The 19,721-nt window shown below is 56.0% G+C and overlaps 8 protein-coding genes across 8 annotated transcripts; 5 read left to right on the top strand and 3 right to left on the bottom strand.

Annotated features, from left to right (window-relative positions):
* Positions 1-118: 118 nt before the first annotated feature.
* On the top strand, positions 119-5,893 carry GNI_169980 (E1-E2 ATPase; the record flags this gene model as incomplete). Its single annotated transcript, XM_011134977.1, has 2 exons — positions 119-538; positions 578-5,893. 2 exons carry the CDS (start codon positions 119-121, stop codon positions 5,891-5,893), a joined length of 5,736 nt encoding a protein of 1,911 aa, XP_011133279.1.
* A 255-nt stretch (positions 5,894-6,148) lies between these two features.
* Positions 6,149-8,110, top strand: GNI_169970 (hypothetical protein; the record flags this gene model as incomplete). Its single annotated transcript, XM_011134976.1, has 1 exon — positions 6,149-8,110. One exon carries the CDS (start codon positions 6,149-6,151, stop codon positions 8,108-8,110), a length of 1,962 nt encoding a protein of 653 aa, XP_011133278.1.
* A 154-nt stretch (positions 8,111-8,264) lies between these two features.
* On the bottom strand, positions 8,265-9,071 carry GNI_169960 (putative transmembrane protein; the record flags this gene model as incomplete). The annotated part of the gene is made up of 1 exon (XM_011134975.1): positions 8,265-9,071. The coding sequence occupies one exon, from the start codon at positions 9,069-9,071 to the stop codon at positions 8,265-8,267; it is 807 nt and encodes a 268-aa protein (XP_011133277.1).
* A 2,027-nt stretch (positions 9,072-11,098) lies between these two features.
* Positions 11,099-11,335, bottom strand: GNI_169950 (hypothetical protein; the record flags this gene model as incomplete). Its single annotated transcript, XM_011134974.1, has 1 exon — positions 11,099-11,335. One exon carries the CDS (start codon positions 11,333-11,335, stop codon positions 11,099-11,101), a length of 237 nt encoding a protein of 78 aa, XP_011133276.1.
* Positions 11,336-11,537: 202 nt separating this feature from the next.
* GNI_169940 (hypothetical protein) lies at positions 11,538-12,995 on the top strand (the record flags this gene model as incomplete). The annotated part of the gene is made up of 1 exon (XM_011134973.1): positions 11,538-12,995. The coding sequence occupies one exon, from the start codon at positions 11,538-11,540 to the stop codon at positions 12,993-12,995; it is 1,458 nt and encodes a 485-aa protein (XP_011133275.1).
* A 439-nt stretch (positions 12,996-13,434) lies between these two features.
* GNI_169930 (hypothetical protein) lies at positions 13,435-14,952 on the bottom strand (the record flags this gene model as incomplete). Its single annotated transcript, XM_011134972.1, has 1 exon — positions 13,435-14,952. The coding sequence occupies one exon, from the start codon at positions 14,950-14,952 to the stop codon at positions 13,435-13,437; it is 1,518 nt and encodes a 505-aa protein (XP_011133274.1).
* A 1,083-nt stretch (positions 14,953-16,035) lies between these two features.
* GNI_169920 (integrase core domain protein) lies at positions 16,036-17,083 on the top strand (the record flags this gene model as incomplete). Its single annotated transcript, XM_011134971.1, has 3 exons — positions 16,036-16,081; positions 16,282-16,517; positions 16,706-17,083. The coding sequence occupies 3 exons, from the start codon at positions 16,036-16,038 to the stop codon at positions 17,081-17,083; spliced, it is 660 nt and encodes a 219-aa protein (XP_011133273.1).
* A 350-nt stretch (positions 17,084-17,433) lies between these two features.
* Positions 17,434-17,820, top strand: GNI_169910 (hypothetical protein; the record flags this gene model as incomplete). Its single annotated transcript, XM_011134970.1, has 1 exon — positions 17,434-17,820. One exon carries the CDS (start codon positions 17,434-17,436, stop codon positions 17,818-17,820), a length of 387 nt encoding a protein of 128 aa, XP_011133272.1.
* Between the last annotated feature and the right edge of the window lie 1,901 nt (positions 17,821-19,721).

Below are 19,721 nucleotides of genomic sequence, written 5' to 3'. Positions count from 1 at the left end.
GGATCCCGCTTCAAAGGATCCCGCTTCAAAGGATTCCGCTTCAAAGGATTCCACTTCAAAGGATCCCGCTTCAAAGGATCCCGCTTCAAAGGATCCCGCCTCCGAAACAAGGCGTGAGATGTGGTTGGAGACAAAGTGGGAGAACATCACGGTGGGCGACATTGTACGAGTAGAGGCGGATCAAGTGTTTCCAGCAGACTTGATAATGTTGACGTGTTCGGACGACTACGGAATAGCGTACGTGAATACGGTGCAGTTGGACGGCGAGACGAATATGAAGACAAAGACTGCGGTGCCTTCATTGCACGAGGCATATGGAAAGAGAATAGCTGACTTGGCGAATTCTAAGTTCGAGTTATCTTACGGACCACCTACGTCCAAGTTGTACAATTACAATGGCGTAATGAAGGTGCGAGATGGATGCTACCAGTTCGACGTGGAGAACAAACGATTGAAGGCATCGTTGTCGAAGAAGCGTTCGATTTTCGGTCATGACGGGACGGCTCCAAGTGCAGGGACAGATGTTGGAGGGCACTCGGTAAGCGAAGCACCTTCAGTTTCTTCTCTCGTTCTCAAGGCGCCGTCGGACTCCCGTGCCTCGTTGAGCGGACAAGAATATCCGATTTCGCTAACACAGTTCATGTGGCGAGGTGCTACCTTGGTAAATACGGCTTGGATCGCTGGTATCGTGGTCTACCCGGGTCATTATACTCGTATATACCAAAACACCCGTGAGCGCACCCCCAAGACTAGTGGACTGCTTAAGAGCTATAACCTGGACGCAGTCGTGCTCTTCCTGGCTGAAGTAATTCTATGCATCGTCGCCGCTGGTATGTATGCCCTGGATGTCTCGCGTAAACAGTCCGACAGTTGGTATCTTGCACCAGGCAGCGCTAAAGAATTAAGTGGGGGACTAGATGGCGGGTTCGTTGCGTTCGCAGTTTCTTTCGGTCGCTACGCCTTGTTACTGAGCTACTTCATTCCTATCACACTCTTCGTCCAAGTAGAAATCTGCCGCTGGTTCGAAGGCTTCTTTATCAACGCCGACCAACATGCATACTCTGTACCTGGTGACTGCCATCCTAACGTCAGCACCATGGGCGTCCTCGAAGACCTGGGCAATATCACCCACGTTTTCAGTGACAAGACAGGGACACTCACGCAGAACCTTATGCAACTGCGTGCTTGCCGTATTGGCTCTCAACAGTTCTATGAAACACCTCCCGAGCCAGGATCTGGTTTAGGCTCCGGATTGGACACCGATAGAGACCCGGCCAATGACGCTGAATTCTCCAAAGGCGGTCTTCGACACGGAACGGGTAGGGAACGTGAGGTCGAGGAAGTATATTTGCGGAAACTGCAAGCCCTCGCCACCGACAATGCTGCACAGGGCAAACGCATCCCTGATGTCCAAACTAGCCCGAATCCTTTTGTTTGTTTTGATGCAGCATCCGTGCGCACACGTGTGCTCCAAGAAGACCCCGCCAATACCGATACCGCGCGCACATTCTTCCTCATCCTCTCACTCTGCCATAGTGTACTCCCCAAGGCTGATGCAACCACCGTCACCACCGCCGAGACCAACTCCAACTATGTCTCCAACGCTAACTCTCACCAGGACTCCGAAGACAGCGCGGATCAAGGAGACGGGGACGGAGAGGAGGAGGAAGACGAAGACGAGGACTCAGACCTTAGTGCGGACGACCTTGGTGGTGATCGCGCACGTGACCCCGCTAATGACCACGGTCACCTTGGAAGTAGTGGTCACCCTGGGAGTGGCCTTGGTAGCGGGGGGAGTGGTCTGGATGGCGGGCTCGAGAAGGACGGCGGCAGTCTCGAGAAAAATAGCGCGAGGCCGAGTCCGAAGTTGTCACCACAGCAACATGATACCCCCTTCGAACCGAAACGGCTGGACGCGGAACTTTCGCAAAAGACTGCTTTGTCGACTAGCTTGTCCTTCGAAGATTCATCGCTACATGGCTCCGTCCTGAACGCAGATCTCGGCGCCGGCTTGCGTCCCCGGGATCGTGTCTTCAGCTGTTCCTCAGGCTCCGATGATGCCAAGGACGACGACGCCGAGGAGGAGGACGACGAAGACAGTATAGACCTCCTGCACTCCCACCTTGCCGAGCCTTTCTACCCCAACTCTACCCCGCTGTGCCCCATCCAGGACCAATACCTTACCCAGGAACAGTACCCCACCCAACTGTACCCCGCCTCTATGTATCCTGCGCCCACCGTTCTGGGGAGCGCAGAGCGAGAACCCCGTTATTCCGTCCGGAGTTTTGTTACAAGCAGCGAAGCCTTCACGCCATCCAGCGTCCTCGTCCCGAGCCTGTCCTGCGCCGCCCGAGAACCCAGTACAGTCCGGGAGTCCGGCACGGTCCGGGAGTCCGGCACGGTCCGGGAGTCCGGCACGGTCCGGGAGTCCGGCACGGTCCAGGAGTCCGGCACGGTCCAGGAGTCCGGCACGGTCATCGTCCAGAATTCCCGGGTAATGCCGGTGGCGACGGTCGCTGGTCCCGCGGTCTCTGCCCCCGTCGTCGGCGGCACAAGACCGGTGGCGGAATCTCGGTCGAGCGGCAGTTCCGGACGCGACTCGGGTAGCATCATAAAGCGCACTTCCGATGACAAAGTCGTGATCGACTTCAACTACTTCGATCCACTACCTTCGAAACTCAGTCGGCGATCACGACACTCGGGTTCAGGCGGAATCGCCACCCACGATCTCGAAGCAGGAGGTGTCCAGGACACCTCCTGCATCAACCGGTTGCGTCAGTCCTGTTGGCGCGCACATGCACACTCCCCCCGCAACTCCAACTGGCGCCGTCCCACTGGCTCGCGAACTGCCTCGCACTCAGGTGGTCACGATTCCGCCAGGCCGGGTCATGGCGGGTCGGGTTCGACTAACGGTCCGACGTCGGCGGCAGGTTGGGAGTTGGATCCATACGACCAAGCTTCAGAGGCGGGGTCAGCAACGGCGGGGTCGGGGTATAAGGAACGGTACCGACGGCGGCGGAGTGGTGTATTACGTTTAAGGGACATGCGTGCGGTACGGACGCCGCCGATGTTTGCGGCGGATGCGGCGCTGCATGGGGCCGAACCGTCAGGCGCGGACGCGGCGGAATTGGCGTTGGTTCATTGGCCGGATTCGTTGGCAACGCCGTACGACGCGTCTTCGCCGGACGAGTTGGCCTTAGTTTCAGGTGCGAAGCATCTGGGTGTAGAATTCCTGCGTCGTCCGGATCTAAACACGATCCAAATTGGATTGCTTAACGAGAACGCAGAAAAGATTGTGTTAGATAGCAATGATCGCGACTGGGTCGCTACCCGCCGCGCGGCGGCCGGGTCCGCCGCCCCGGCGGAGGACTTAGTACCGGGATTAGTGTTCCCGGTGCACGAGGTATTGGACTTTGACAATTTCCGGAAACGAATGAGTGTCATCGTGACGGATCGGGACGGTCAGCTCAAGTTGCTAAGTAAAGGCGCCGACTCGGCCATGCTCAAGGCGGCGGCTGCCGGTCAGGAGGCGAGCCTGGGCGAGTTGTCTGACTCGCTTTCGCAGTTTGCGCGCGAAGGTTTGCGCACACTCGTGCTCGGTTACCGTGTTGTGCCCGCGGCGGAGCTAAAGAGCTTCCAAACCAAGCTGGGCCGACTGCGGGCGAGCGGTGCCGATGACGTGGAGTTGTACGCCCAGTTGTATGAAGAGATTGAACGCGACTTGATCCTGGTTGGCTGCACGGCGATCGACGATCGGTTGCAAGACGCCGTACCGGAGACGATCGAAGCGCTCAAAGATGCAGGGATCCGACTCTGGGTCCTAACGGGCGACAAGGTGGAAACCGCTATCAGTATCGGTTTCAGCTGCAATCTCTTGAGTGACGATACTTACAACGCCATCATCGATGGCGAATCCAAGGAAGCTGTGCAAAAACAAATGTATGAGTACATGGCCTTCGTCGTCGCCGGACAACTAGCCAAGGAAAGCTTCGACCGCATCGTCGTCCAACAACAATTAGAAACCACGGACTCCTCACCTACCGCAGAGTCCACCGCCGGCCGTGCTAGCCGCTGCGGCGCCTGCGGCTCCGGCTGCTTCACCGTCAAGTGCTGCAAAGGCCAAAAAACCGAACGCGAACGCAGACGACAACAGAAACCCGCTCGCAAGGAAACCATGGACGTCCAGGACTTCATCAAGGTCGTCTCCTTCAACGCCAAGCATACCAAAGTACTCGCACCCGTTGACGGAAAAACTGAACCAAAGGCACTCTCGCCCGAGGAACTCGAGCGATTAATCCAACTCTACGTCGGAGCCTTCGAACCCCACGAAGAAAAGGGACCCTTCGGACTCATCGGCGACCTCATCGGACCGAAAAAGGCGCAGGCCTCACCGCTTCAGAGTTCACGCGCAGTGGACAGTGCTCTCGCTACCGCCTCGCAGGCGGCCGCCGCCGGCGGCGGCGCCGCCGGCGCAGCCGGGGCCGGAGGGGGTCCCGAAGGTGCAGGGGATGTGGAGCGGTTCAAGTCGGTTGCAATAACGGTGACGGGGGACGCCTTGTCGATTGCATTGGCGGACGACGAGATCAAGAGTTACTTCTTTGGGTTGGCGTATTTATGTTCAACAGTGATTGCGTGTCGAGTAACGCCAAAACAGAAGGCTGAAGTGGTGCGACAATGTGCGCGGATGACCCCTGCGAAGAACTTTACATCGCTAGCGATTGGAGATGGCGCGAACGATGTGGGAATGATCTTGACGGCGGATGTGGGCGTTGGTATTTTCGGTAAGGAAGGTAGTCAGGCTGCAGGAAGTGCCGACATATCAGTTGGTGAGTTCAAGATTTTGCGTAATCTATTATTTGTGCACGGACATCAAATTCTTCGTCGTCATTCTACGATGGTATACCAGACCATCTTTAAGAATGTATTGTTCGCAATATGTTGTTTCATTGCTGGATGCTTCTGTGGTTTCTCTGCAGCTGATCCATACGACAGTTACATGAAGCAGTTGTTTAACTTGATCTATACGCCATGGTGTATAATGTCTGCGGCGGTGTTCGATCGACATTTACCGTATGATCTATTGGCTCGATGCGGTTGTCTGTATCCTGTGAATACACATCCGCATGGAGATGCTTACTTTGGTTTCAAGCGTTTCTGTGAGTGGTTCTTCTTTGCACTTGCGGCTGGAGTGATTATCTGTTTGGTACCAGTGTACGCACTACAATGGGGTGCTAGTATCTCCCCTGAGGGTCAGTCGGATGTGCTGGATTGGCACAGTTATGGCCAATCCGTGTTTACATTAGTTGTGCTCGTGGCAGTGATGTGCACTGTGCCTTACACTGCTACCGTATTCTGGTTCACTATTCTCGCTTGGATTTTGAGCATAGGAAGCACCTATCTCTCGTGGCTTATTCTATCCCTCTGGAGCTCCTCCAATTTAAACGCAACCTTCGCCGGTGTCTTCTCAACTCCCATGTTCCACTTCATCATGTTCCTCGCTCTACTCATACCCGTTGCAGCACTCTACCTACATTGGAAGTATAAAGTACTCTTCCATCCAGAACCTGATACCGTCGTACGGGAAAGACTGAAAAAAGGAGTTTTCGACGTTATCGTTGCACCCAGCCGAAGAGGTGACCAAAATGTTGTAGTCCCACGAACACATCAAAAAGACCAATGGAAGGGCTTCGCCTATGCACCATCCGATACACGATACTCCTTACAACGACGGTCCATGTCACAAACTAACGTACTTCATGACAAAACTCGCCTCGCATCCAAACTACCCAGCGTCATCGAAGACAGCGATGAAGAACGCGCCACCGCCCAAAGAGCCGCCGCCCGTCGTGGCCCAAGAAAAGATACAACCTTCGGCGGCCTACTCAACAACTAAACCAACCTCTCCTCCACCACCTCCAGAACTACACTACTGTTTGGAGGGGAGGGGAAGGGAAGGGAAGGGAGATATCATTACCCCGGGAGGCATTGATAAGCCTCTTAGCCCCGAGCCTGTAGCCCAAAACCTGCGGCCCTAAGCCTGTATCGCCCATTGACCCGTGGAAGCTGCGTTGTGCTCCGCGGGGGTGGCTGCCCCCCCTTGCCCCTTGGGGCCCCCGCTGCAGTCGAAGGGAGCAGACACGCATGCACTATGATTCCTTCGGACGGACGGATTCCATCTAAGGAAAAGGCATCGGATCTGGTGGCGGCTGCGGCGGCTGCGCAGGCGGCGCAGGCGGAGCTGCCCCAGACGTACGAGGCTGCACCCCAGCCGTTTGTGGGGCTGAGTGGCGAGTTGAAGGCGCCCTTTGCGGTCACCTCGATGGTGGCGCCTCTGCTCAAGGGAGACGCCGTGCCCACGGCCTCTGGCAAACAGCCCGTGTACCACCTCAAGATCACGGCGCGTCCGCTGAAGAAATTGAACGAGGGGCAATCGCTGACCTACAAAGTCACTGCCGGACCCACCGGCGGCGATCTGACCGGCGGACTCACCGAGACACAAACTGTCAAGCCGCCTGGAACCGTGGTCCATTGCGTACCCGAAATGGCTGACCAGTCACCACTCCAGTTCGCGTCGCCTGCCGAGGCTGCGGCCGCAGCCGCGGCCGCGGGCTACGGCCCCGCGGGGTCGGCAGGACTTACTGGGCCAGGAGGGCCGGGCGGGTCTCAGTCGTGGACGGCGCCGCGGTTGTCCAAGTCGTCTTCGTACCACGACCAGTTGAGCGGGATCACGGGACTGCACAACTTGAATTTCAAGACGATAGCCCACGTGTACAAGGGCGAGGCTGCATTGGGGACAGACGCGGTGGTGGGTGGGTTACTGGCTGCGCCGGGTGCGTCACGTGCGGGAGAGGGATTGGTGGACTCTTCGGACGAGACGGTGGGTGTACCTGGCTGGTGGAACAAATCTTCGAAGTCGATGGCTGACATGAGCGTGAAGGAAAAAGAAGAGATGGCTGCGCAGTATGAGGACTTGGCGGAGGTGAACCGGATTCAGTACGGGAGACATCGTTCTCGATCTTCGCGCGGTGAGGGGATGAGCGCTACGGAGTTCCGGCAGAAGTTGGGATTGGTTCCGGGCGGTATGCCTCCACCTCCGGAGCCGGGTTTCAGTAAGGTGATTCCTGACTTGGTGGACCCGGAGGACGCGGAGAAGCACAGCGTGTACAATTGGATTGTTCCGGATGAGGCAGTGGAGGCGGAGTTGGATCGACTAAGTTCAAGTTTCTCCGGAGTTGGCCAAGATGCCAGGGGTCCGCGTGCTCGTTTCCAGCGCGGGAACACGGCTGATATTATGGATGTGATGCGACGCACGCGTGCGGCAGCCCTTGGTCAGGGTGCGGCTGAGAAGGGGCTGTTTTGGCGTCGTCTTTTCCCACAGAAACGCGAAGATGGGACTGACGAACCCGGGTTCCCTGCAGGCGGTGAAGACCCTCTCCATTTTATGACTTCTGGCCAACTTGAACACTTCTTGCAGGAAGCCCATGCCGGACTCCTTTGGGAACAGGGCCGTCTACCTGAGGAACTCGCCAACCTTGCCTCTGGCCCCGCCAGCGTACAGTCTCGCCTCGCCCACAACCCTCAGGCTCATGCCGGCCGCAAACTAACGGGCCCCCTCACCAGCCTTCTCAACTGGCTCGGCTGCGGCCCTGGCGCTGGCGCCGGCGCTGATGAGAAGACTTCCGGCCGAGAAAACCTAGGTCGGAACTTGGACGTAGAAGACTACAGTAGTGACGAGGAAGAACCACCGATCCGCCCCTCCGTAGTCTATGGGGGGGTGGAACACGAACCACCGCGATTCGTAGGCGAACTAGGACCCCTAACAATGCGTCTTCACGCCGCCGAGACGCACCAGTATTTCCCCGTAGCGGGTATGAGTCACCCCTGGTTCCTTAAGACGGGACTCAACCCTGCCAGCCAGGCCGTGCATGGGCCCGTCGCGCTACCCTGGGACCCTAAGAACACTGGCATGCCAGCACCTACCGTCCAGTCACTCTTCAGACGCGGCTACGTCAAAGTCGATCTTGCACCCGCCGTCGCAGACATGTTCGAACCCGAACTACCCAACGCCACCACCACTCAAGTCGCCCCTGCAGACGAAACAACCGCCTAACCACTGCAGCCAATACACCACTACTACACACATAGGCACACATAGACCTTTTATATACAAGCTGCTTGTTCACGCCAAGACTTGCGTTATCCACACACGGCTAGTGGTGGGCGAACGGGGATAGAAGCGGGGGCCAGCGGCTAGCGGTGTGAGGTTAGAGCCAGGTTCGTTCTAAAAACTGTCGTGATCGCTTTTGTACGTGTAGCCACGCGTAGGACATGGCGATGAGAGTTGTCTTGACGATAGCCCCTGCCAAGGCGAGGTAGAGCGTGAGTAGGTGCATGCCGTATGTTTGGCGGAGGCCGCCGGAGAGGCAGAGGCGGGATCCGCGATGGGTTGTGGATAGGGCGCACGTCCATGTGGCAGCGGCACATATGAGCCAGAACCAGTCGACGGCGGTAGCGACGAGGAGGACACTGTTGGCGCAGGCAACTCCGCGGAAGGTCGCCGGAGAAGCGGCAAGGAGAGAGCGGGTTTTGTCATAACGGGCGGTGACTAGTTCACCACCGCGGACACGTTGTACACGTCCGGTGGTGTCCCAGGAGCCTTGCACACTCCATTCCCAGTAAACGTAGAGCAGCACGGGCAGCGAAAAGTCCGAACGACCTACACATGACATCATAGACAGACATAATGCCAGTCGCAACAACCATTGTATGGCGCCCCCAATAGACCGGAAGTGACACTCGTCAAATGCCATCTCACCCGCCTCCTCCCCCGCCAGCTCAACCAACGGCTCGTTCACCGCTGCATTCGGCGCCAGAAACGTGTGCGTACCCAACTGCCCCGCTGCCGTCGTCGCAAACGTCTGCCCCACTGGCACAAAACCAGACTTTGCTGCGAAACCGGAGCCCGGCTCGAAACTAGAACCTCTGTTGTTGGTGGGACTCCAGCCCGCGGTAGCCCAGCCGCCTGCGGGAGTAAAGCCGGCTGGAGGTAGTCTCGTTACTGATTCATACATACGCAAAATACCCGTATTTTTCCGGCCGCGGGATAAACGCCGGCCGCATCGCGGCAAATTGGATGTGACGGTGGTTTTTTTTTAAATATCTGTTCCCGTCCATTTGCGGCGGGAAGTTCGTGTTGAAAGTTCGTGTTGAAAGTTCGTGTTGGGGGTTCATGTCTGTCTGTTACACACTGTTCACTCTTCTGGTTAGACGTTTCCGTCCTTGTCACAAACACGCGCGTGTTTGTATCCCGTGCTCGGGGCCTACCACGTTCCAAAAGCGGGGAAGACGCACGACCTTGAGCTGTCCGCCTTAATAATGTCCGCGGCTCAGCATTAAATAACGTCCGGTTTTTATGTGATGAGATGCGCGGTTGCTGGGGGTGAGTGTGGCAATAAGTTTGGCAGCACACACGCGAGAGCGCGCATTCGGCAAGGCACGCGTATGTGTTTGGGACACGTGATGTTGCCGGTGACTCTGAACGGGCGGTGGGTGGATGCGGCGCGGTTGCCGCAGACAGAAGTGGCCCGCCGAACGGAAATTTCGAATCTTTGGTGGACGCGGTTTGCATGGACGCGGCACACGCCGCTCTTATTGGGTCTGAGTGTATTGCAAGATTTGCCTGACGACGCGATGCAGTGTAACTACTCCTCGGTCGTGGCGCAGTATGCTGGCGTAACCTGCCCACGACTCATTGGCCGCGAGATTGAAGAAGAGTTTGGCACCTTCGTTCTGACACACCGGCGAGTGGAAGCTAAATTATTGGACACCGTCCGCACGTTCCTCAACCGGCTGGACAACATAGCCCGTGCATACCCGCGTTCTTGTGGGCTAGACCCATCCCAACGAGCACAACTTAACCTTTGGGTCCAGTCCTTCGGTCGAGGAGACGAGGATGACCGAGGAGACGACGATGACCGAGGAGGAGACCCAGACCCCGACATACCGGCTAACCTACATCAGCTTGCCCAGTCTTACACCAGCCACACGAAGTACCTACATGGTAGCATGGTCATCATCCTTCCCGCGACCGTCCGAGAGACCACCACCAGTCAACGAAATACCAATCGCACCAAGCGCTTCTTTCTAAAGGGTCTATTCTCGTGCGTTTCATGAACAAGGGCGTTCCAGCCTCTGGTCACCAGGAAGAGTCCCACGCGGAGAAGAGAGGCCGCGCCCGAATAGAAACCGCGCCCGAACGGAGAGGTGAATATTGGTCACTCACGAGAGGAGAATAGTGGTCACTCACGGTACGACGTCTTTTCCAAGCATCTTTTACACACTCCTTTGCTGCTGTAGAATGACGGTGCTGGGCACAACACGGAAGATTTTCGTCACGAGACGTGGCCGCCATTCAGACGGAAACGAGTATTGTCGACGGTGGTCTGATTCGTATGGTTTTAAAGTATGTGTCTGACGGTCGACGGCGTGTGGTGGACGTCCTTTTTTTTTACTGTTCTCGTACCATAGCGATTTCTTAAATCGATTCACGCATCTGCTTTATACTTCTCCGGATCTCTAACTGCGGATAGTTCGCCATGAGTTCGTCTTGATGGTGCGTACGACATGCCCTGTGGGTATAGATTGGTGTGTGAGCACACACGTACGTGAACTCATATATGCCGCTCATCTTACTCCATACATGGTAAGCAGGGAATACGTAATAGATCTCGGAATGGATCTGTAAGTAATCTTTGGTTGGAAAAAAAGTGTTTGTCGATCCACACACGGATCATTGTAACCTCCCCAAAACAACTCTACCTCCTCGAACAACTCTACCTCCTAGAAGGTTCCTTTCCAAAAAAATCGTTGGCAAGTAGGACACGGACAACTTCCTCCCAGTCTGCATCAATACGTACATGGCCCCAGAAATGTGTGTGTCTGTCTGTCTGTCCGTCTGTCTGCGTTCGCGGATTTGGCGTTTAGGGGCACGTGAGGACCGTGGCAACCCGGAACTCTTCATTGAACTCCAGTACTACATAGGCTTGTGAGTAACTGCCGATGTACCAGCCGTCATTGCTGGGCTTGTTGAATTGCGGAGTCAAGCGGTAGGACTTGACCAAGTCGCCGAGGTTAACCAGTACTTGATGTGCTCGTCCATCTCGGCCTGGACGATGGCGCCTGCGTCTTTCTCGCTGAGCTCGAGGAACCCATCCGGTCGCCGCCCGCTGGGCGTCGATGGGTTCCAGGTACACTGTTGGGGGAATGGCGTGCAGACGACGCCTTGCTTGTCAGCTTCGTCCTGCACGGCCTTACACACCAGCTCCCCAGGTGCCATTCACCACCCCTAACACGGTCCACTCCCGTCCATCGTGTGTACCGCAGTCCTGAACACAACGGCATGACGCAGTCAAACGGTTGGTTGCGGTGTGGACGTTTGGTCGCGGAGTGCAGTCATTTTCAAGACGATGTAAATTTTCATTCAAATGAGAGGATTTACTGCTACAGATGTTCAAGAAGTCTCGCCGCTGTTGTCGGTGATGACTGGGGTGACCTTTGATGTTGCTCCTCTGGGTGAAGAGATTTGCGCCTCGCTCGTCAGCGTGCGCCCTGTGGTTGACCGCCGATCTGAAGCTCCTGGTGGCGTTCCACCAGCGATGCCCAACTGCGTGAGATTAGGGCTTGATAAGCATGACAAGGTTTCGCCGAAGTTCTTGTTGACAGTCGCCCTGCAGACAGCAGACCAGCTGCTGGAAAACAACGGTACGTTGTTCAGCCGCGATCAGATCCAGCTGCTGAGCCAAGGAGAACGTCCCACCGTCCGCCTGGACCTCGAAGGTGCGGACAAGTACGATGACGCTAAGACGGCTGCTGATGAGCCTGAGCGAGTCAAAATGGCTCAAGGCATCTTCTTGCGTTTGTTTAAAGACGGCCGAGTGGGCGGTGAATTCAAAAGTAGCCGAGACGAACACCTAGATGTGTTGGCCGTGTTGGAGAAACCGGTGGTGACCGTGTCTGACTTCCGTCAGGCGCTAGTTAAGGTCTACAGCGCATATGAGCCCTCGGGTGACTATGTCTCGGGTGTCTGGAAGGGCATCTGTCGCCCAATGCTTATGGGGAACTACCAGATACCACAGGTAAAGGTTGGGTCTCCCTATGAGGGGAAGGTGTGCCCACGTTGCGATCCCGGTCCGCTGGTGAGCCTGCCGGCCGCTCCGAGCAGTTTGATGGACACCATAAGTTCGCGCAGGTGCGACTCGTTGTACAACAGTCCTGACAAGTTCGTTCCGGACAACCACAGCATCCCGGTCAACGAGTGGATCATGCCTAACTTTAACAAGGTGTACACGATGGACGGGGAGTGGCCCGTGTTGGGGGTGGTGAATGGCGCTTGGGGAGCTCATGCCGATCGTGTGTCCAAGGCCGTGCAGGACGAAGCCGACAAGCAAGGCGTCGTCTGCACGCCATTCCCCTGGCAATGTACCTGGAAGCCATCGACGCCCAGCGGGAGACGACCGGATGGGTTCCTCGAGCTCAGCCAGAAAGACGCAGCCGCCATCGTCCAGGCCGAGATGGACGAGCACATCAAGTACTGGCGTGTGGCTAACCTCGGCGACTTGATCAAGTCCTACCGTTTGACTCCGCAACTCGTCCAAGAGCTAGAGATACAGGCGGAACAACTCGTTAAGGATGCAAGAGTCGCTGAAAGAATAACGGACAAAGACGGACATGCCGAGCGTCGTGCACCGAACCAACCCCGAGACGCCACGAAATACCGCAAGCCCAGCAACGACGGCTGGTACATCGGCAGTTACGCACAAGCCTACGTGGTACTGGAGTACAATGAAGACGGCACAGCCTCCGAAATGCGTTTTGCCACGGTTCCCACGTGTCTCAACGCCGAAAGCGGGGCCGAAGCCGCAAACAGACAGAGAGATTTCTGGGTCCAAGTACGTATTGATGCAGCTTCCCAGGATAAGATCGACTACTGGAGTTGAGCACTTTAGAACGTACGCCTCACTGTCGCGCCTCACTGTCGCACGACTCGTCCACAAACGAATCCTTTTTTTTTATGGAACAGAAACGAACGGACGAACGGACGAACATCCGTTGGGGAATCATTTTCGGTGGTCTTAACCAAAACAGTTACCCCTCAAGCCAGACCTCCAGTTAGTCGTCGTCTAAATAAGATGTTTTGGGTGAACTCAATTAAAGACGACACGGGATTAAAGACAAGACGGGATCATTTTTCTTTGGTGGACAAACACGAAGCGACTCAACCCCCCACTGGACCTCGATCAACTCTACCCTACCCTCCCACTGGACCTCGACCAACTCTACCCTACCCCTCACTGAACGACCAACTCTATTTTCAGGTGATCCGTCTCAAAACGAGCCGTTTGGAAACGACTCGTTTCCAAAAATGGGGCATGCACCTTAGCGCTTCTCCAAGCTGTACTTGAACGCGCCCTCGCTGCCTGCATCTCTGCGTACTTGGTTCCAGAAAAGTTCCTGCTTGCGTTTGGCTTCGTTCGCGGACTTGGCGTTCAGACACATGGGGACCGTAGCAACGCGCAGTCCGGAGGCTGTGCCGTCTTCTTTGAACTCCAGCACTACATAGACTTGTGCGTAACTGCCGATGTACCAGCCGTCATTGCTGGGCTTGTTGAATTTGTTTAGGTCTCGGGGTTCGTTCGGTGCAAGACGCTCGGCATGTCCGTCTTTATCGGTAATTTCTTCAACCAATCTGGCTTCTTTCACGAGTTTGTCGGCCTGTGTCTCTAGTTCGTAGACGAGATGCGGAGTCAAGCGGTAGGACTTGACCATGTCGCCGAGGTTAAGCACACGCCAGTACTTGATGTGCTCGTCCATCTCGGCCTGGACGATGGCGGCTGCGTCTTTCTGGCTGAGCTCGAGGAACCCATCCGGACGTCGCCCGCTGGGCGTCGATGGCTTCCAAGTGCATTGCCAGGGGAACGGTGTGCAAATGACGCCTTGCTTGTCGGCTTCGTCCTGCACGGTCCTGGACATACGATCCACATTGTATCCCCAGGCGCCAGTCAGCACCTCCGACACCGGCCACTCCTCGTCCATCGTGAACACCTCGTTAAAACCTTCCACCACCCACTCGTTGAGCGGGACGTGGTGGTTGTCCGGAACAAACGATTCTAGACCGTAGCTGCCGGTGCGCTCGCGCCGAGCCACGGACTCGAACAATCGACTCGGCGGGGTCGGGAGGCTCACCAGCGGACCGGGTTCGCAACGCGGGCACACCTTCCCTTCAAAGGCAGGCCCAACTGCTACCTTCGGCACCTTCCAGCCCTGCACAAGTACCGGGCGACAGATACCCTTCCAGACACCCGAGACATAGTCGCCCGAGGGCTCATATGTGCTGTAGACCTTAACTAGCGCCTCACGGAACTCAGACACCGTCGCCCACGGTTTCTCCAACACGGCCAACACATCTCCGTTTTCTTCTCGACTACTTTTGTATTTACCACCCACTCGGCCGTCTTTAAACCAACGCAAGAAGATGTCTTGAGCCATTTTGGCTCGCTCAGGCTCATCAGCAGCCGTCTTAGCATCATCGTACTTGTCCGCACCTTCGAGGTCTAGGCACACGGTGGGACCCTCTTCTTTGCTCAGCAGCTGGATCTGCTCGGGGCTGAACAACGTACCTTCGTTCTTGAGCATCTGGTCGACCGTCTGCAGGGCAATGGTCAACAAGAACTTCGGCGAAATCTTGTCATGTCCATCAAGCCCCAATCTCACGCAGTTCGGCATCGCTGGAGGAACGCCACAAGGAGCTGTAAGACGGCGATCAAGCACAGGGCGTACTTCGACGAGCGAGGCACAAATCTCCTCACCCGGAGAACCAACATCAAAGGTCACTCCAGTCAACACCGACAACAGCGGCGAGACTTCTTGAGCATCTGAAGCAGTAAATCCTCTCATCAACTGAAAATTTTACATCGTTCTTAAAAAAGACTGCACTCCACGACAAAACGGCTCACACCACACCACACACAACCACTTGGCTGCGTTACGTCCCTCTTAAAAATGACTGACCTTCCCCAACAGGGCTGCGCACAATCAACCATGTCCACGACCGCCAGACTCTCCACGCTGTCGTTAGGTATGTCAACGAGGAGTTCGGTGGCATGACAAGCATGCCCGACGTAGCAGCCGCGGCAAGAAGTACCCCAGACGTACAGTTGGCTTTGGAGATGTGTGCCGTCATAACAACTGAGCTCATGCTGTTGGGTCCCAACCCCCGCACCTCGATAACCCTTCTTTTGAGGTTGTCCTCCAGAACCACTGACACGCACGATGGCTACTAACCCTGTTGACAACTCACTGGTCGACGACCTAGGTAGTGTTAGCACCCCAGACGAGCAGTGGTGGAAAGCATTCGTACGTGACAGATGGTCGTTCTGTGGACCCTGGAAGCCCATTCCGAAGCGGCCGTCGAAGAACGGCTCTACGAGGCCTCACTCCGCCTTCAGTCACAGCGACCTTCGACTGAAACCTTGTCCCAGACCGTGAGAGCCATCTTTCCAGCGAGCTTGTACATAGAAAAAATAACCACCGACAGCCTAGCACGCGGACACTTCTCGTCACGACATTGACCACCGCATGACGAAGCATCTCGAATTACTTGTGAGGTTGTGTATGCGCTGCGACTCCTCGTCCATGACAGCTCAAATCGCCGACACTTACCCGATGCAAAACGCGAGCAGCGGTCGCCGTACGCAGCTGCGAAGAGAAGGAGATTCGACAACCGACCATGCAGGCCAGCTTGATCATTGGAAAGGCGAGTGCCCGAAGCGACAGTTCTTCTGCGCAAATTGCGGCAGGGAGGGCCATACCGAAAACGTGTGTGCCGTAAAGAAGTTAGTGGGAAGTATTGGAGAGTAATCGAGGACCTCATCAGTTGACTACTTGGTAGCTCCCCACCCGGAAGCGCAGCTTGTACTAAATACCGACGCCAGTCAGTGCGCAGTAGGAGCGATATTGGATCAGGTCAACGATAGCAGGATGGAAGTGATCGAGTACGGTAGCAAGAAGCTCACCCAAGCTCAAGGTAATTAGGACGCGAGAGAAAGACAGTTGTGGGTGGTCAAGTACTTTGTGACCAAGTAGAACCCTTACATACGGCTAAGACCCACGCTGGTCCTTGCCGACGACCGCAATCTCACTTTCCTAGCGAAGGCTGACACAGGCAAGGTGGTCGATGAGCTCTGTTCCTCCAGCAATACGACTTAAAGTTCAGTTACATCCTAGGCGATAACAACTACGTCGCCGATACCCTGTCTAGGCTCCAGGACGACGAGGACCATGATCGGGACCGCGATGCTACGCACATCGGTAATCGGCCGTTTGCAGTCCACTTCGCTGAGGTCAGCCAGAACCTATTCCAGCTACCGTCACGCAACGAGTTCCTTGTCAAGGACGACGACGTCCCCGTGGATGAGTTGCAAAACCTCCTCAAAAGAGAAGACGGCCTAAGAGCGAACACCGTAAGACCAAAGAGTTGAAGTCCCGACTTGACTTAGGTCTACGCTGACTGCTTGGCAGCACTTCGTCCAAGAGTCCGCCATCTGTGTCCGCAATCTTCCCGTGCGCAACCTGCCGCGGACACACGAAGGCACGCTGGAGCAGCCGTTCTTCATGAGAAGAGTAAGCATGGATTATGTGGGCCCTAGAGCATTCCAAGGGCAGGAATACTACATCCTTGTGTGCATACATCCTTGTGTGCATAGACCGCGCAACTCTCTACATCGTAGCTAGAGCAACGTTGGTGAAGACGGCTGCGGTAACGCGCAACCTGTTTGCAGAAAGTGTAGTAGGGGCGTTGGGGATACCCTTCGAAGTATACACGGACGGCGGAACAGAGTTCAGAGGTGACTTCCACGACTACGTGACCTCCGTGCTGAAGGTCAAGCACATCAATGCCGCACCATACCTACTTCGACAGAATGGACTAAACGAATCGAATCACTTCGAGCTGGGAGATGCTGTAGGTACCATGGTCGAGCCCGTCGAGCCCGTAGTCGTCGATTGCCCCGACGCTATGGCAGACTAGTGTGGCGTGACAGTGCAGGCTGAGAGCACCGCCCGTGAGGCCCGAAACTGGAGTTCTGGGCGACTTGTTCATGCAGCCCAAGGGGCTAGTCAAAGGAATGCGGATGTGAAGCTGCACCTGCTCCGGAAGGTGAGAGGCTACAGGGAACGTTTAAGTCACCCTAGCTCAGCCTGCTCAAAGACTAGCACCGAACATCGATCAGAGAACCGGACAGCATAAGAGGGAGATCCGTCATAACTAACTGAGCTCATGCTGGTGGAGTGCAGTCATTTTTAAGACGATGTAAAATTTTCTGAGTGAGAGGATTTACTGCTACAGATGCTCAAGAAGTCTCGCCGCTGTTGTCGGTGATGACTGGGATGACCTTTGATGTTGGTTCTCCGAGTGAGGAGATCTGCACCTCGCTCGTCAGCGTGCGCCCTGTGGTTGACCGCCGATCTGAAGCTCCTGGTGGCGTTCCACCAGCGATGCCCAACTGCGTGAGACTAGGGCTTGATACGCACGACAAGGTTTCGCCGAAGTTCTTGTTGACAGTCGCCCTGCAGACAGTAGACCAGCTGCTGAACAACGAAGGTACGTTGTTCAGCCACGATCAGATCCAGCTGCTGAGCCAAGGAGAACGTCCCACCGTCCGCCTGGACCTCGAAGGTGCGGACAAGTACGATGACGCTAAGACGACTGCTGATGAGCCGGAGCGAGTCAGAAATGTCTCAAAGCATCTTCTTGCGTCTGTTTAAAGATGGCCGAGTGGGCGGTGAATTCATAGGTAGCCGAGACGAACACCTAGATGTGTCGGACATGTTGGAGAGACCGGTGGAGACCATGTCTGACTTCCGTCAGGCGCTAGTTAAGGTCTACAGCGCATATGAGCCCTCGGGTGACTATGTCTCGGGTGTCTGGAAGGGCATCTGTCGCCCAATGCTTATGGGGAACTACCAGATACCACAGGTAATGGTTGGGTCTCCCTATGATGGGAAGGTGTGCCGACGTTGCGATCCCGGACCACTGGTGGGCCTCCCGGCCGCGCCGAACCAATCCGTGGATTGGCGCGAGCGTACCAGCGGCTACGCTCCCAGGCGGTTTGTTCCGGACGACCACCACGTCCCGGTCAACAAGTGGATGGTGCAAGATTTTGACAAGGTGTTCACGATGGACGGGCAGTGGCCGGTGTCGGAGGCGCTGACTGGCGCCTGGGAATAGCATGTGGATCGTATGTCCGACACCGTGCTGGACGAAGCCGACAAGCAAGGCGTCATCTGCACACCGTTCCCCTGGCAATGTACCTGGAAGCCTTCGACGCCCAGCGGGAGACGACCAAATAAGTTCCTCGAGCTCAGCCAGAAAGACGCAGCCGCCATCGTCCAGGCCGAGATGGACGAGCACATCAAGTACTGGTTAACCTCGGCGACTTGATCAAGTCCTACCGTTTGACTCCGCAACTCGTCCAAGAGCTAGAGATACAGGCGGAACAACTCGTTAAGGATGCAAGAGCCGCTGAAAGAATAACGGACAAAGACGGACATGCCGAGCACCGAACCAACCCCGAGACCCCACGAAATACCGCAAGCCCAGCAACGACGGCTGGTACATCGGCAGTTACGCACAAGCCTACGTGGTACTGGAGTACAATGAAGACGGCACAGCCTCCGAAATGCGTTTTGCCACGGTTCCCATGTGTCTCAACGCCGAAAGCGAAGCCCAAGCCGAACGCAGAGCGAGAGATTTCTGGGCCCGAGTACGCAGCCTGCCGGGACGAGGTCATATTCGATAAAACCGAATTGAGCACTTCGGGCGGATTGAGCACGTACGCCGGAAGCCACACTGCTGCACGACTCGTCCAGAAACGAATCGTTTTTACGAACGAACGAAGGAACATCCGTCAGGTGGGACGGGGGCCCCAATTAAACACTTCTTGGCCCGACGCGTGCTACTCCTCAAGCCAGACCTGCAGTTAGTAGACCTGCAGTTAGTCGTGAACTAGTGAACGATCATATCTGACCCCCGCTTTCAAAATGAGGCCTACGCCATCGTTTGACGTATCAACAAATAATTTTGTCTGGGGACCCACAGATCGAACCTGCTTACTGGAACGACTGCTCCAACGCGGCTTCGTATTCTCGCAACAGGTTGCGTTGGCGGCGCTGAGTGCTGCGGCGCACTTTGCACCCTTGTGGTGGCCCATCCACGGGCGCTCTCACCAACCAGATCAAGTCGTCGCTTGCCGTGGGTGTGGTTTTCATCAACGGCCTCATGGTTTCCACGCAGCGAGGAATGAGTCATATATCGAATGGTTGGCCCTAGCGACGAGCCGGCTATGTTGGTATCACGAGCTCCCATACCAGCTTGTACCGTTTGGAGCGCCTCGAACGCGTCCAAGGAGCAGGATCGGGAAGGGGTTTACGAAGCCTATTCGAAGCCTAGGTTGGTGTAGTCACAAGCCACTCTTCCGGACCTCCGGGTTACCTGGCTCTCTCCAGCACGACTTGGAGGAGCCTGGACAGCCAGACGCAAATGGATCTCACTTACTTACCTCTTGCAGGTAATGTTGAACCGATCGACTGCCGCCCGACGCCTTCCGTGGTTGCAAGTGTGGGGGTGCATGTCTGGCAAGACATCAGGGACGCATATTTGACAAGAC

The sequence above is a fragment of the Gregarina niphandrodes genome, assembly GCF_000223845.1.
Source record: "Gregarina niphandrodes unplaced genomic scaffold scaffold00057, whole genome shotgun sequence".
Lineage (NCBI taxonomy): Eukaryota > Apicomplexa > Conoidasida > Eugregarinorida > Gregarinidae > Gregarina > Gregarina niphandrodes.
The sequence above is the reverse complement of the archived record's forward strand: the minus strand, read 5'-3'. Positions and strand labels throughout refer to the sequence as shown.